Source organism: Ricinus communis, chromosome 9 (genome assembly GCF_019578655.1).
Source record: "Ricinus communis isolate WT05 ecotype wild-type chromosome 9, ASM1957865v1, whole genome shotgun sequence".
Taxonomy (NCBI): Eukaryota; Viridiplantae; Streptophyta; class Magnoliopsida; order Malpighiales; family Euphorbiaceae; genus Ricinus; species Ricinus communis.
This window is the reverse complement of record NC_063264.1, coordinates 2,954,748-2,970,847: the sequence shown is the minus strand read 5'-3', so window position 1 is coordinate 2,970,847 and position 16,100 is coordinate 2,954,748. Positions and strand designations below refer to the sequence as shown.

Below are 16,100 nucleotides of genomic sequence, written 5' to 3'. Positions count from 1 at the left end.
GAAGCACAGGCAAATTTCAAATTAACCAGCCACTGAATAGACCAGGGCCAGGTGGTCTAGTGCTTAGGTCGTATTTATTTGACACTTACAGAAAGATAAAAGAGTGTTTGCAGCAGAAAATATATCTTTTAGTAAAATTAATTATTTTTAAGAAAATATAATTCAAACATTTTTTTTACAGTAGAACTGAACCTAATCGAATTGTGTATAATAATTATGTATTATCTAAGTTATATATATATATATATATAGTGATAAAAATATTTATTTTTTAAATGAGACATTTTAAATTCGAATATTTTCTTTCATATCAAAAATAAGTCCTATATAAAGACGGTGAACCATCAACCCGTACCCAAACACCCATATGAATGCTATCCTCTAAGATTTAAAGTAATCTTGGAGATATATAATTCATCTTGGTATGTGCACACAATAAACTACAATATTAAAATAGGTTTGCGAGATATATTTTTTTTAAATATATATAGATCTATTCATATTTAACATAAACTGGATTAATACTCTTTATTTTTATTTAGCTAGATATTTTAATTATTTAATTATTTTTATGTAAAGCATTATTAATTAATATGAAAAGCTTTAAAAAAGAACCGATACAAATACAACAATTAGTTTGTCTACAGAGATGATATGATGAGGTAAACTCTAGCTGAGAATTTCTTCATGCATTCATTAAGTGGAATCAAACTTAGTGGAGCCAATACCCATAAATTTTTCATCAGAATTTGAACACTCGACATCTTCTGAGTGAAGTGAAGAAGTAAATGCTAACCTAGAAGCAGCAAGATCAAACTGAAGAAGATTGTCCTGCAACTGATGTCACCTATGACGATTGATTGTGGTGTCTGAACCTCCATCCAAGAATCCTAAGCACACATTCTTATTATTTTCAAACACCAAAGTAATGTTAGGAACACTATATCCAAGTCTTGACATACCCAAGTTTCCTTTAGTATAGCAATCTTTAAAAGGTGCAAAAGGTTCCACCTTTCTTACCTTCTGAGTTGCAGTAATCTCTTATCAAATGCTTTAACAAGAGCTTTGTAAATAGACCTTTCAAGAATCGTATATGGTTGTATAGTGCTTATCTTTGAGCCACCAATACCTGTCCTGTGGAAATCAAGCAGTGCTGTGTATATTGGTATAGGCTTTTTGTTCACAAGAATAGAAGTAACCTTGACAAAGTACTCGGGCAACGGCTGTCCTAATTTGTAGGAGTTGGTGCTCTTTCATAATTGACATAAAGTCTTGTGTATTTAATTCTTGATGAAACATCAATGGATTTTAAAGTATTATGATCTGAAAAAGAAAATATAAGGAGAATCGCCAAGAAACAAAATACCCTTAGATTTAGGAGTTGAAGGCAAACAAATGGAAAATTTCGACGAAAACTTCCGTTGAAGGCCGAAACAATTTGGTTAGGTAGTGCAATTCTTTCCCTTCCTAAGCCAAGCATTCCCATATGTCACGCCCCGCCTCGCAGCTAGCAAGGGAAGGCTGCACAACACGGCCGTGTTGGATTTCAACACTGCCCGTGTTGAAAACACGCCCAAGGACACGCCCGTGTTGGTTGAATACAAATGCGAAGGACCTAGAAGCTTCGGAAAACACGGCCACAGTAGGTAACACGGCCAATTACCCAAAACCGTGTTTCCAACACGGCCTTGAGCACGGCCGTGTTCCCAACACGGCCTAGAACACGGCCATGTTGGCGGACAGGGGGAAAAAAGCTATAAATACCCCTTCCTTGTACCATTTGTAGATAGGAAGGAAGAGAGCTTGTAGAGAGAGAAAGTGTGCTCATTGTAAGTAGCTTTAGTGTGAATTAATCAATACAAGTATACACTTCCACAATTCTTGTGTCTCTTTGTGCCACTTTCGTGAATTTACTTCCGCTAGCGTATTTGCTATCATTCTGCCGGGTTTGGCAATCAAGGGTAGGCTGACTAGCTATCTTGACTTTCGAAGAAATCAAGCAAGCTAGGCCGCACGTGGGCAAGGTTTTGGTTAGAAAACAAAACTCACGTGATAGTTGGTATCAGAGCAGGTTCGAGACAAAGCCAAGTTTGAGACAGAGCAGGTTGGTATCACGCCACAGTTGGAAATATAGCGCGGATAAATTCTTTCGGGAGAATTCTTGCACGAGATAATGGCCAAGGTTGGTGAGCAATCTACCGCTCCTCCTACTCCAAGGGAAGGAGGAAAGGATAGCGGAAAGTACGGAGGGATAAGTCCCGCTGACGTGATTGGCGCTGATGGAGGAAAGGCTAGTCAGGTGGAGACTACCATGTCCGATTGGGGGGATAAAATCGAAGACATGGACCTACGACGTAGAAGCTAGAGTCCAAGGGGGACGACGGAGAGCTTCACGAGGAGATGCAAGGTGCCTTGAATGTTCTCGCCGAGCAATTTATCAAGGGACAATGAGGCTCTCAAGAAGTTGCTTGTCCAATGCCTAGAGAAGGTCGATAAGCTCGAGGTGGAGCTTAATTTGTGCAAGACCGCGTTGGCAGAAAGAGTGGGGGAGCGCGGCGGTCCACAAGGTCGATGCTCCTAAACCAAAAGCCTACGGTGGGGGGCGAGGGAATGCGAGGGAGATCGACAACTTCCTGTGGAACTTGGAGGGATACTTTGAGGCAGTGGGCATCGTGGGACGACACCACTAAGGTAAAGTCCGTATCTCTCTACTTGTGTGATATTGCTACCGTCTGGTGGAGACGGAGGTGCGAGGATGTGAAAAGGGCCTCTGCACCATTAATACTTGGAAAGATTTTGTTCGGGAGCTTAAAAGCAATTCTATCCCGACAATGCCGAGAAGGAGGGCGAGGTCAAGCTTGACGTCTCCAACATAGAGATGGTCATATTCGGAAATATGTGAAGGAGTTCTCCGAATTGATGTTGGAGATTCCCGATTTGGGGGAGAAGGAAGCTTTTCATGCCTTCATTGATGGGTTATCTCGGTGGGCTCAGTTGGAGCTAGAAAGGCGAGGTGTGCGGGACCTTGCCACCGCGATGGCGATTCTTAGAGTCCTTGATAGAGTTGAAGAGGAAGGACTCGTTTAAACCAAAAGTAAAGAAATACGAAGGAGGTGACAAAGGTGGTGGAGATAGGGGAAAATCTTTCACCAAGGATGGCAAGGCTTCATACAAGGATAAGGGCAAGTGGAAGAAGGAAGACAAGCGTAGTTCTTCCCCGAGAAAGCTTACACCGCTTCATGTCGACGGACCTCGTGAGTATGATTGTCTAAAGCGAGGAAAGCTTGGAGCGCTAGTGATCACCAAGAGGAAAGGCAAGAAGAAGAGCGAAGACTTGCTTCCCTTGACTTCTCAATGCTATCCAAGCCAAAGTGGAGCAAAAGCATCGTGGACGGATATGCGTGGAGACCAATATCGGAGGCGGGAGTATTCAAGCCATGGTGGACACTGGAGGTGACCACGGTATACATGGCGAAAGAGGTGGTACGACTCTATTAAGCTGCCTTCTGAGAAGGAAAAGGGCTTCATTAAAGGGGTGAGCGCGAAAGAGATTACCTATCATTGGCGTGGCGAGAGGAACTAACATCCGAATAGGCCAATGGCAAGGTAAGGTCGATATCACAATTGCTCCTATTGATGATCAACGGTTTTATCTTGGTATAGACTTCCTCGACATGGTAAAGGCATTCTTGGTTCCTTACGCCAACACCATGTGCATAATGGAGAATGGCCAACCTTGTGTTGTGCCGATAAAAAGGGAGTTAAGTCAAGATAAGATGGTGTCGGCCATGTGACTCTCAGAAAGGGGTAAAAAGGAAGGAGCCAACCTTCCTAGCAACCCTTAAAATGGAAGAAGGTACCCATGCTGGTGAGGTTACACTTCCAAGCCCTATCCGAGGCGTACTAGATGAGTTTAGAGATGTTATGCCACCAGAGCTGCCGAAGAAGCTTCCTCCACGCCGAGAAGTGGACCACGAGATTGAGCTAGAATCGGGAGCCAAACCGCCCGCCTTTGCCCCTTACCGTATGGCGCCTCCTGAGCTGGAGGAATTAAGGAGGCAACTTAAGGAGCTGCTTGATGTAGGCTATATAAGGCCGTCCAAAGCTCCGTATGGTGCGCCGGTGTTGTTCCAGAAGAAGCACGATGGGTCTCTTCGGTTATGCATTGACTACCGAGCGCTGAACAAGATTACAATCAAGAATAAGTACCCGATTCCTAACATTGCGGACATCTTTGATCAACTTGGTGGTGCTAAGTGGTTTACCAAGTTGGATCTACGGTCCGGGTACTATCAGGTACGCATCTCCGAAGGACATGAGCCAAAGACGGCGTGCGTGACGAGATATGGATCGTATGAATTCCTTGTCATGCCCTTTGGCCTCACAAATGCGCCGACCACATTCTGTACATTGATGAACAAGGTACTTGCTCCTTACCTTGATCAATTTGTTATTGTTTATCTAGATGATATTGTTGTGTACAGCAACACGCTGGAGGAGCACGTAGAGCATTTAAGGCTAGTGTTCAAAGCCTTGCGGCTTAACGAGCTCTACGTTAAAAGGGAGAAATGCTTGTTTGCCCAACGAGAAGTGGCGTTCCTTGGGCATGTCGTTGGCAATGGGAAGTTGAGGATGGACGGTTCAAAGGTGAAGGCCATCCAGGGATTGGGAGCCGGCCAAGGTGGACGGAGTTGAGGTCTTTCCTTGGATTAGTAAACTACTACCAGGAGGTTCATTAAGGGTTATTCTTCCATTGCCACTCCACGGATTTACTAAAGAAGGGTCGTGCGACTGGTCTACAAAGTGCGAAGCCTTCAAGGGGCTAAAGAAGGCGATTATGGAGGAGCCGGTCTTAGCACTCCCCGACTATACAAAGGCGTTCGAGATCCACACGGATGCTTCTGATTTTGCTATTGGTGGAGTACTTATGCAGGTGGGGCATCCGATAGCCTTTGAAAGCCGGAAATTGAATGACACCGAAAGGAGGTATACGGTGCAAGAAAAAGAGATGACCGCGATAGTCCATTGCTTGCGGACTTGGAGGCACTACTTGCTCGGGAGCAAGTTTGTTGTCAAAACCGACAACGTCGCCACTAGCCACTTTCAAACGCAAAAGAAGCTCACACCAAAACAAGCTAGGTGGCAAGACTTCCTTGCGGAATTTGACTATGTCATGGAGTACAAGCCAGGAAGAGCAAACCTTGTTGCCGATGCCCTAAGCAGGAAGGGGGAGCTAGCCGAAATAAGCCGTCCTGCATGCAACTTGGCGGAGGGCATCAATGAGGGGCTAAAGCATGATCCAATGGCCAAGAACTTCTTTGCTCTTATTCGAGAAGGTAAGACTCGAAGGTTTTGGCTGGAAGGAGACTTGCTTTACACAAAAAGGAGGAGGTTATATGTGCCGCTCCATGATAATCTAAGAAAGGAGATACTTAAAGAGTGCCACGACAGCAAGTGGGCAGGTCATCCCGGCATTCAACGGACAATGGCATTTGTGGAGAATGCCTACTATTGGCCTCGCATGAGGGAGGATGTGGAGGCCTATGTGCGGACTTGTCTTGTGTGCCAACAAGACAAGATGGAGCAACAAGCCCCGGGTGGTCTACTAGAGCCACTTTCTATTCCTGAGAGACCATGGGAGAGTGTCTCCATGGATTTTATTGTGGGGCTTCCTTTGTCAGAAGGATGTGCATGGATCTTTGTGGTGGTGGATCGGTTCTCTAAATATGGCATCTTTATTCCAGCTCCAAAGGCCGTCACCGTCGAAGAAGCTGCCCGCCTGTTTATGAAACATGTGGTGAAATATTGGGGTGTGCCAAAATCCATAGTGAGCGATCGAGACACTCGCTTCACGGGTCGGTTTTGGACGGAGCTGTTCAAGCTATTAGGCACCGACCTCAGGTTCTCTACGAGTATGCACCCCCAGACGGGTGGGCAAATGGAGAGGATCAATGCACTTCTGGAACTTTATCTGAGGCACTACGTGAGTGCCAATCAACGAGATTGGGCGAAGTTGCTTGATGTTGCCCAATTCTCTTATAACTTGCAAAGGAGTGAGTCTACCGGCAAGAGTCCGTTTGAGATAGTTACGCCAACAACCCTACACGCCGAGCACTCTTGCCTAGGACTGGTCAAGCGATCCACCCGCCTTTAAGCTTGCGAAGGAATGGAAGGAGCAAGCCGATGTCGCAAGAGCCTACTTGGAAAAGGCATCTAAGCGGATGAAGAAGTGGGCGGACAGGAAGAGGAGACCAATGGAGTTTCAAGAAGGGGATAAAGTGCTCGTCAAGCTATACTTGCATGGGAAAGCCGACGGACTTCATTGGGGGCTCCGAAGAAGGTATGATGGGCCTTTCCCCATTATTAAACGAGTGGGAAAGGTGGCGTACAAGGTTGAACTTCCCCAAGGCATCAAGATCCATCATATTTTCCACGTAAGCCTGTTGAAGCCCTACAAGGAGGATCATGATGACCCAAGCCGAGGCAAGTCTACGAGAGCTCCTTTGAATGTGCGGGCTCGGTATGACAAAGAAGTGGACTACATCATCTCCCACCGTAAGGTGCCACGATCAATCAACCTCCTATGACGGAGTTTCTAGTCAAGTGGAAGGGACTCCCCGAGAGTGAGGCAAGTACGGGAGCCAATTCGCGACTTGTGGCAATTTGAGGAGAAAATTAAAGCTTACGAGGGAGGCGGGGCGTTGCAGTTAGTGGGGGAGAATGTCACGCTCGCCTCGCGGTGAGGAAGGCGCACAACACGGTAGTGTTGGATTTCAACAACGCCCGTGTTGACAACACGCCAAGGACACGCCCCGTGTTGGTTGAATACAAATCGCGAAGGACCTAGAAGCTTGGGAAACACGGCCACGATAGGTAACACGGCCAATTACCCAAAACCGTGTTTCCAACACGGCCTTGAGCAGTAGTATTCCCAACACGGCCTAGAACACGGCCATGTTGGCGGACAGGGGGTAAAAAGCTATAAATACCCCTTCCTTGTACCATTTGTAGATAGAAAGGAAGAGAGCTTGTAGAGAGAGAAAGTGTGCTCATTGTAAGTAGCTTTAGTGTGAATTAATCAATACAAGTATACACTTCCACAACTCTTGCGTCTATTTGTGCCACTTTCGTGAATTTACTTTCGCTAGCGTATTTGCTATCATTCTGCCGGGTTTGGCAATCAAGGGTAGGCTGACTAGCTATCTTGACTTTCGGGGAAATCAAGCAAGCTAGGCCGCACGTGGGCAAGGTTTTGGTTAGAAAATAAAACTCACGTGACACATAGCACCACTAGCAAGCTCCCCTAAAGAATAAACATCTGCACAAGGAAAGATAAATCTGGGAATTGAAAGCTTGGAGCCATTTGTGGATTGAAGCAAGATTGTATCCAAGGCAACATCTGAGACTGAAAAAGCATTAAAGATAGTGTTCTTGGTCCAAACTTTGCAAGTATAGTTGTTGTTGCATTGGGGCCTAGGAGGCAAGCATTCACTAACACAATCAGCTTTAGCTGCAGAGCAACTTGCAGAGCCACAATGGGCGGGTGTATAAGTGGTTGAATTATATGCTCCATTATCGCACTGTATCCACAAATGGCGGCCTCCAAGGTCGAGAATAAGGCTGTATGGAAGAGAAGGGGGTGCCTATGTTGATATAGGTTATGTATTGGAGAGTGGTGGGGTCTTTGGAGACGGGTAAAACAAAATATTTGGGCTTTGACGATGATGAAGATGATTGAGTATGGGAAAGAGAGAGAAAAAAATGAGGAGAGAAAGAAAGAGGAATTGAGGTAAAGAAGCCATTGAAGTCAAGGGAAATATCCAACGTTACGGGCAAGAATACATACATATATATATATTAATGTGGAATTCTAACTTTATAATGGATTAAGGTTTCCATGCTTTTCTTTTATTTATTTATTTTTTATGTGCAAGCCTTATGAATGAAAATTGCTGTCATAACAACGTATTTAATCAATCTCTAAGGTTTAATTCGATAGAAAAAGATTTATTTACTTTTTATTTTAATATTCGAGAGTTCTAATTGCAAAGCTAAATCAGAGATGGTTCTTTCTGCAAATTCAGTAATTCTAACTTACGTGATTAAATTTTTTATTTAACTTGTTTGAATAATTAAATTTTAAAACTAATTATTACAATTAGAAAAATAATTGTTTAATAGGATCAGGATAACATATTCTATCAAAAAAGTGTAAATTGACCAAATCAATAGCCCACAATAGTTGGTTGGGTTAAAAAAAGATAAAAGAGTCCAACTAACGAAACACCAGACACCACCTTCTATATTTAAATCCAAATATAGAAATGTTAGACAGAGGAACACGTCTCAGATATGCTTCAATTCTTTAAACTTTAAACATCTCTAGAAGCTACTTTTCTCTTTAATATCCATTAACTATTTTAATGTATATATATAAATGTATAGATATAGATAATGATAATTTTGAGCAATAATTATTTTTATAAAATATTTATACGAGGGTAGATCCTTCCTTTAAGCTAAGTAAGAAGATTCAGTTTACATGGTTTTACTAGGGGGCCAGGCCGGGTCAAGCAGTCGCTGTACTATGGTCATATGTGGCGGCAATGCATGACACAGTCCGCATATATCCATGTGCTTCTTAGCTTATAAATGCCCATCACAATCTCGAAAATCTTTATCAGAAGTAATCTTTCCCAGATTTCTCCTAATCAAACAGTTTTAATGGCTTCATCATCAATAATTCAGTTCCTCCTCTTCTCCTTCCTCGTTTCCCTCCCCCTCTCTATTGCACAAGCATCTTCAAAGCCTAAGGCACTTATCCTCCCTGTCAATAAAGATGCCACAACTCTCCAATATGTAACCCACCTCAATATCGGAACTCCTCTTGCCAAGAAAGACTTTGTGGTCGACTTAGGAGGCGCGCATTTATGGATGGATTGCGACGATGGATCATATGTCTCGTCCACGTTCAGACAAAGTCTCTGCGGCTCTGCACCATGCTCGGTTGCTAAAGCTACTTGTACAGGTGGATGCGTACCTGGCCATCATAAATCAGGCTGCAGCAATGAAACTTGTTATGTACTATCCACAAACACAATCCAAGGTAGACTCGAAGTGGGTGTTGTTTCCAGAGATATAATTGCCCTTCAATCCACAGATGGTGCAAAATCTGGCTCGCTAGTATCAATCCCTGACTACATCTTTGCTTGTGCCAATGCGTGGGATCTAAAGAGTCTTGCTAGTGGTGCTAAGGGAATGCTTGGTCTTGGGAGAGAACAAATTGCTTTGCCGAAACAACTTTCTTCATCATTCGGAGGAAGCTTTCGTCGTAAATTCGCCATATGCTTGCCTTCCGACTCAAAATCCAATGGTGTCATGTTCTTTGGAGACTCTCCTTATGTATTCTATCCAAGCTACAACACATCAAAAGCCATTGACGTCTCATCAAGATTCAAACACACAAAGCTCTACATCAACACTGTGTTTACAGGATCATCCACCGTGATACGAGGACCCCCATCACCTGAATACTTCGTCAGGGTCACATCTATTTTAGTAAATAGAAAACCCATTCCCATAAATCGAGCATTTCTTGAATTCCATGCCAATGGAACCGGAGGAACAAAGATATCCACAGTAGAGCCTTACATTCAACTTGAAAGCACAATCTATAAGGCTGTTGTCGAGGCATTTGATGAAGAGATATCAGTTTGGAATGTCAGCAAGGTGGCACCTGTAGCACCGTTTAAAGATTGCTATAGCCTTGGAAATATGGGGATAACAGGGCTTGGGATTAGCGTTCCAGACATTGCATTTGAGTTTGAGAACAATAAGAATCTAAATTGGGGAATGTATGGAGCTAATACTATGGTGGAGGTGAGTCGTGATGTAGTCTGTTTAGCGTTTTTGGACAGGGGTGAGATGCCGCTTATTACAACGCCTATTGTAATAGGGGCACACCAGTTGCAGGATAATCTTCTTCAGTTTGATCTTCATTCAAATAGGCTTGCATTTACAGAAACACTTTTATGGGAAGAAGTTGAGTGTTCCAACTTCAAATTTGATCTTTAATTCAAATAGGCTTGCATTTTCAATATATTCAGTTGTTCAAACAAAAACAATGTAATAGCATAAAGATGGTCAAATATATGGAGACAAACAGAACTGATAGAAGACTAGATGATCACGGCGTTGCCTTTTTTAGGTGTATACGGACATAAAAGCCATCGTCTTTCCAAATTTAGGCAAAAAACCAATGATGCAAATTAAGTTAATATTGAAAGCGGATAACAAATGTCAATCTCAGATTAACAAAGGTTATCTTAGCTGGGGGGGATCGCCGTTTCCGCACCTAGAATGACATCCTGTTTATTGTTTGAGGCTTTCATTTAAATTTAAATAAACTATATGTTTATCGTAAACTGTACAATTATTATTATTATTATTTTAATTATAAAATTAAATTTATAAATATAATTTAATAATTTTTAAATTAAATATTAATTTATAATATTTTAAAAATAATAATAAATTAATTATTTTTATATATTTTTAATTTCTTAAAATTTTATTAATACAATAATATAAAATTATTTCTAAAATATTTATTTATTAATTCTAATATTATATAAACTAATACTATCAATATAATTGATATCACTATTAAAATTTAGTTTATTAACGAATATAATATTTAAAAATATTATTTTTGTTAATTAAAATTATTATATAATTAAAAATTATTTTATTAGTTAATATAATATTAAAATAAAATTAATATGCTATTTTTTAGAATAATTATTATTTAATTAAAAAATTAATTATTATCTAATTAAAAACTAATTTATTATTAATATGTTAATTTTTTAAGATTAGAATGAGTGTTTAATTAAGAATGTAATTTATCAATTAATTAATTAATAAAAAATCATAAAATTACATGTAACCTTGAGTTTCATGTGCCAAAAATAAATGCACATATCAAGACAATAATTTTATGTGTAAAAAATTAACCACATATATCGAAAAAATTTATTATTTTGAAAATTTATATATATATATATATATATATATATATATATATATATATATATATATATATAACCTGAACTCGATGCAAAAACATACAGCTAATTCATAAACTTTTGAGAGTAAATTTTTTTAATAATCATTGAAAATTAAGATGAAACTAGTAGTACAGTCGTGAATTGTTGCAATCATTTTAATTATTAAATATTTTTATCAAAATCAAAAAAAATTACAACTAAATTTATTTGATTCATAATACATTAAATACATATAATAACAAGTTAAAAAACTATTTTATATAACTAATTGTTAGTCTATTATTTTATTAAATACATTATTTTTAAAAAAATAAATAAATAGCTATAAATACTAGCTAGTTTTAATTAAAATTATTGTATATAAAAATGGGGACTAATTCATACTGTATTAGCAAATTGTCACGTCTCAATAAATTAGACGAACAACTTATATATATATATATATAAATATAAATATATTGGCAGAAAAGCTCGCACTTTGAATTGAACGGATATTTATCATTTTTCTTACATTAAATAATAAAAGCAGTAACTTTAAATCAGGGCTAAAAATTAGTAAAAAAAGGAAATACAAAAATCTAGGTAGGAATAAGCTTGTTCAGAATTTGAAGTTGGAGCATTCAACATCTTCTAACAGAAGTGTGTTAGTAAATGCCATTTTAGAAGCAGCAAGATCAAACTGAAGAAAATTGTCTTGCATTTGATGTGCTCCCATATCTATTGATGTTGTTGTCCACGTCTCATTAACTCCCCTCAAAAACCCTAGGCACACCACATCATTGCTTATCTCCACCATTGAATTAGCTCCATAAATATTCCACCTAACGTGCTTGTTCTCAAAAACAAAACTAATGTCAGGAACAGTAAGCCCAAGAGGTGTCATTGCCAAGTGTCCTTTACTATAGCAATCCTTAAAGGGCGTCACAGCTGCAGCTTTTTTGACTTTCCATGTTGCGATCTCCTTATCAAAGGCCTTAACAAGAGAATCATAGATAGATCCTTCAAGAATAGTATAAGGCTTTACTGTGCTTATTCTTGAACCACCAATACCTGTCCTGTGGAAGTCGAGCAATGTTGTGTTAATTGGAATGGGTTTATCGTTTACTAGGACAGATGTAATCTTGACAAAGTACTCTGGCACTTGTGCTCCTTGCAACCTTGGCGAAGCTGTTCTTTCGTAATTGGTATGAAGTTTGGTGTACGTGAATCTTGATGATATGTCAATGAGTTTTGATGTATTGTAGCCTGGATAGAAATGATAAGGAGAGTCCCCAAAGAACAGTACGCCATTGAACTTGGAATTAGAAGGCAAACAGATAGCGAATTTTCGACGGAAACTTCCACCGAATACTGATGAAAGCTGTGATGGAAAGGCAACTCTTTCCTTTCCAAGGCCAATCATTCCATTTGCAGCATTAGCAAGATCAATTAAATCCCAAGTATTAGCACAACCGAAGATGAAATCAGAAACAGAAACAGGCGGCCCAGCCTCGGAGCCATCTGTGGATTGGAGAGAAATTACATCAAGGGAAACTTCAGGGAATATACCACCTCCAAAGACACTGTTTCTGGCCAAGACTTTGCAAGTATTGTTGTTGCAACCAGGCCCACGAGGATTGGGGCATATGCTAACGCAAGCAGCTTTAGCCAAAGAACATGATGCAGAGCCACAGTAGCCTGGTCTGTAAGTGGATGACTGATATCCAGTATCGCAATCAATCCATAAATGCTGGCCCCCAAGGTCGACAACTAGGTTTCTCGGAACGGGAGGTGTTCCCAAATTGAGTCTGGTTAAATATTGGAGAGTATAGGAGTCCTTTGTAATTGGGAGGACTAGTGCTCTGGGATTTGAGGAAGATTTTGAAGGTGTTTGAGCACGGACTAGAGAGAAGGAAATAAAGAGAGACAGAATATATAACTTAGTTAATGCAGCCATTGTGGGTAAGTGAAGAAGATGAGATTCTCATGCACGAAATGGTTTTGTATATAAAGGGGAAGTGAATCGGCCGCCATAGATGACCACTTGCTAGTTGAGATATGCCATAAAGAATGTAGTAAGCTTTATTAGCTTTTGACTGGGTCAAGTGAGACTGCAGGCATTGAACCACCGAGGCATAGTACGAAATGGCAAGGGCAATTAATGCATTGGGATCTTAGTTTTCTCTTCGTCATAAACTTAGGACAACTGCCAGACCTGACTAACGTGGTCCATTCAAGCAGTATGCAAACTGCGTTTGCAAGCTGTAAGTTGTCAAGCAAAAACCAACTGCTCAAGACTTTATATTAGAGGAATGATTGGATGAAATGCAAGAGGAATGCAATAGGGATATGGCTCAATACTTGCATTGAAAAACTGTTGGATAATTACAAAATGTGGAAAACCTTAGATATGTTTGTAGAACCTTCCTCGATTTTAATAGCGATTAGTAAGTGAAGTTATATATGTTAATTTATTCTTTAGCTTTTCATCACCAGACCAAGGAAAAAGAAAGAAACAATTGACATAACCAGTCATTATATGAATGTAATTATTTATGATACCAACTCAAGGATAATTAATTAGTCATTTTGTTTACTAAACTGAATTATCACATCTATCATTATCCGTGGAAGAAATATCAATTACCATTTATAACAACAGGGCTATGTAAATCCACCGCAACATTAGTCTTCAACTAAACTATCTTATATAAGGCTCTTTCCTAAGGCGTGTTTATTAGGAGATTGCTGTTTGGAATGCGAGCAAGGTGGCACCAGTATCGCCATTTAAGATAGCTGCAGAATTAGAATTATGGAGGTGGCGCCGGAGGTCTTCAATTAATTTATTTGAACAACATTATATTGGGAAATTTCTAATTTTGTTTCACGTGTACTACATCCAATTATTGAATTACTGATATATATATATATATATATATATATATATATATATATATATATATATATATATATTTAGTAGTTAGGTGCTTTTCTGTTATCTGGAGTAAGTAGTTCCAAATTAGTGCATGGATATGGAAGGTAGGGACGTAAGGAAAGTCATCTCAAGTATGAGATAGAGAGAGGTCTTCTATATAAAATATCTCTGTCTTTCAAAAATCTAAACACTTTCTGATTACAAAATTCCAAGTCTAAGTTTTATTATAATCATCACGCAACTATGAAACCATATAAATAATCAAAAGACAAAACCGAGAAGAACATATTAGTAATACACAAATAACTAGCTACTAGTGAACATGTTCAGAAATTGAAGTTGGAGCATTCAACTTCTTCTAAGAGAAGTGTGTTAGTAAATGCCATTCTAGAAGCAGCAAGATCGAACTGGACAAGATTGTCTTGCAATTGATATGCTCCAATGTCTATTGATGTTGTTGTCCATATCTCTGTAACTCCCCTCAAAAACCCTAGACACACCACATCATTGCTTATCTCCACCATTGAGTTAGCTCCATACATATCCCAGCTCACATCCTTGTTCTCAAAAACGAAAGTAATGTCAGGAACAGCGAGCCCAAGAGGTGACATTGCCAAGTTTCCTTTACTATAGCAATCTCTAAAGGGTTCTACAGCTGCAACCTTTTTGACTTTCCAAGTTGCTATCTCCGTATCAAAGGCCTTAACGAGAGAGTCATAGATAGAACTTTCAAGAATGGTATAAGGCTTTACTGTAGTTATTCTTGAACCCCCAATACCTGTCCTGTGGAAATCAAGCAATGTTGTGTTAATCGGAATGGGTTTTCTGTTCACTAGAATAGATGTAATCTTGACAAAGTACTCTGGCACTTGTGCTCCTTGCAACCTTGGCGTAGCTGTTCTTTTGTAATTGGTATGGAGTTTGGTGTACGTGAGTCTTGATGATACGTCGATGGCTTTCGATGTGTTGTAGCCTGGATAGAATTGATAAGGAGAGTCGCCAAGGAATAAGACACCATTGGACTTGGAAGTAGAAGGCAAGCAGATGGCGAATTTTCGACGAAGACTTCCACCAAATAAAGATGAAAGCTGTGATGGAAAGGCGAGTCTTTCCTTTCCGAGGCCAATCATGCCATTAGCACCGCTGGCAAGACTAGTTAGACTAAAGTTATGGGCACAACCGAAGATAAAATTAGAAAAAGAAACTGGCGGACCGGCTTTGGAGCCATCTGTGGATTGGAAAGAGATTGTATCAAGTGAAACATGTGCCGTGGTACCAGCTCCAAAGACACTGTTCTGGGCGTCGACTATGCAAGAATTGTTGTTGCAATTAGGACCGGGAGGATTGAGGCATATGCTAACGCAAAAAGCTTTAGCCTGAGAACATGTTGCAGAGCCGCAATGGCCTGGTCTGTAAGTTAATGAATGGTAATCTGTGTCGCAATCTATCCATAAATGCTGGCCTCCAAGGTCGACAACAAGGTTTTTTAGAACCAAAGGAGTGCCTAAGTTGAGACGGGTCAGGTATTGGAGAGTAGAGGAGTCTTTTGTGATAGGAAGGACTAGTGCTTTGGGTTTTAATGAAGATTTTGAAGGTGTTTGAGCATGGGAGAGAGAGAAGGAAATAAGGAGAGACAAAAGGAGAAATTTAGCTGAAGAATCCATTGAAAGGATTAGTGAATAAGATGATGGAAAGATGAGATTTGCTTGCATGGAATGGTTTGTATATAAAGAGTGGTAACGAACGACTTAGGCCGCCATGGACGACCATTTTCCAGTGGAGATTACCATATAAAGATACATTAGGACTGGTCAAGTGAGGCAGCATCTATTCTATGCCGTGTTTTGGGCAAGAAAGTCTAATAGTAAAGTAGGTAGCCATAAAGTCGCAGTACCAAGTGGCAAACAATGCATAATGAGGGAAAGTTTATGCAATCTAATGGTATCTCTTCCTCATTAACAAGGACAACTGTGATGGAGAACTGATTGTGACCCATCAAACAGTTTACAAACTGCATTTGCAAGCTGGAAGCCCCCAAGATTGAAATCAGTACAACTACTTAAATTCAAAAAGTGAAGAACTTGAATGACCAAGTCCATCAGCATTTCTTTTTCCTT

The 16,100-nt window shown here is 40.0% G+C and overlaps 3 protein-coding genes and 1 pseudogene across 3 annotated transcripts; 1 reads left to right on the top strand and 3 right to left on the bottom strand.

Moving 5' to 3' along the window:
- Nucleotides 1-696: 696 nt before the first annotated feature.
- Nucleotides 697-1,486, bottom strand: LOC112534551 (annotated as a pseudogene).
- Nucleotides 1,487-8,514: 7,028 nt separating this feature from the next.
- On the top strand, nucleotides 8,515-10,181 carry LOC8271580 (probable aspartic proteinase GIP2). Its single transcript, XM_002517127.4, has one exon. It carries the CDS (start codon nucleotides 8,653-8,655, stop codon nucleotides 10,072-10,074), a length of 1,422 nt encoding a protein of 473 aa, XP_002517173.3. The 5' UTR covers nucleotides 8,515-8,652; the 3' UTR covers nucleotides 10,075-10,181.
- Nucleotides 10,182-11,527: 1,346 nt separating this feature from the next.
- Nucleotides 11,528-13,032, bottom strand: LOC8271581 (probable aspartic proteinase GIP2). Its single transcript, XM_002517128.4, has one exon. It carries the CDS (start codon nucleotides 13,003-13,005, stop codon nucleotides 11,668-11,670), a length of 1,338 nt encoding a protein of 445 aa, XP_002517174.1. The 5' UTR covers nucleotides 13,006-13,032; the 3' UTR covers nucleotides 11,528-11,667.
- A 1,149-nt stretch (nucleotides 13,033-14,181) lies between these two features.
- Nucleotides 14,182-15,726, bottom strand: LOC8271582 (probable aspartic proteinase GIP2). Its single transcript, XM_002517129.4, has one exon. The coding sequence runs from the start codon at nucleotides 15,693-15,695 to the stop codon at nucleotides 14,310-14,312; it is 1,386 nt and encodes a 461-aa protein (XP_002517175.2). The 5' UTR covers nucleotides 15,696-15,726; the 3' UTR covers nucleotides 14,182-14,309.
- Nucleotides 15,727-16,100: the final 374 nt, after the last annotated feature.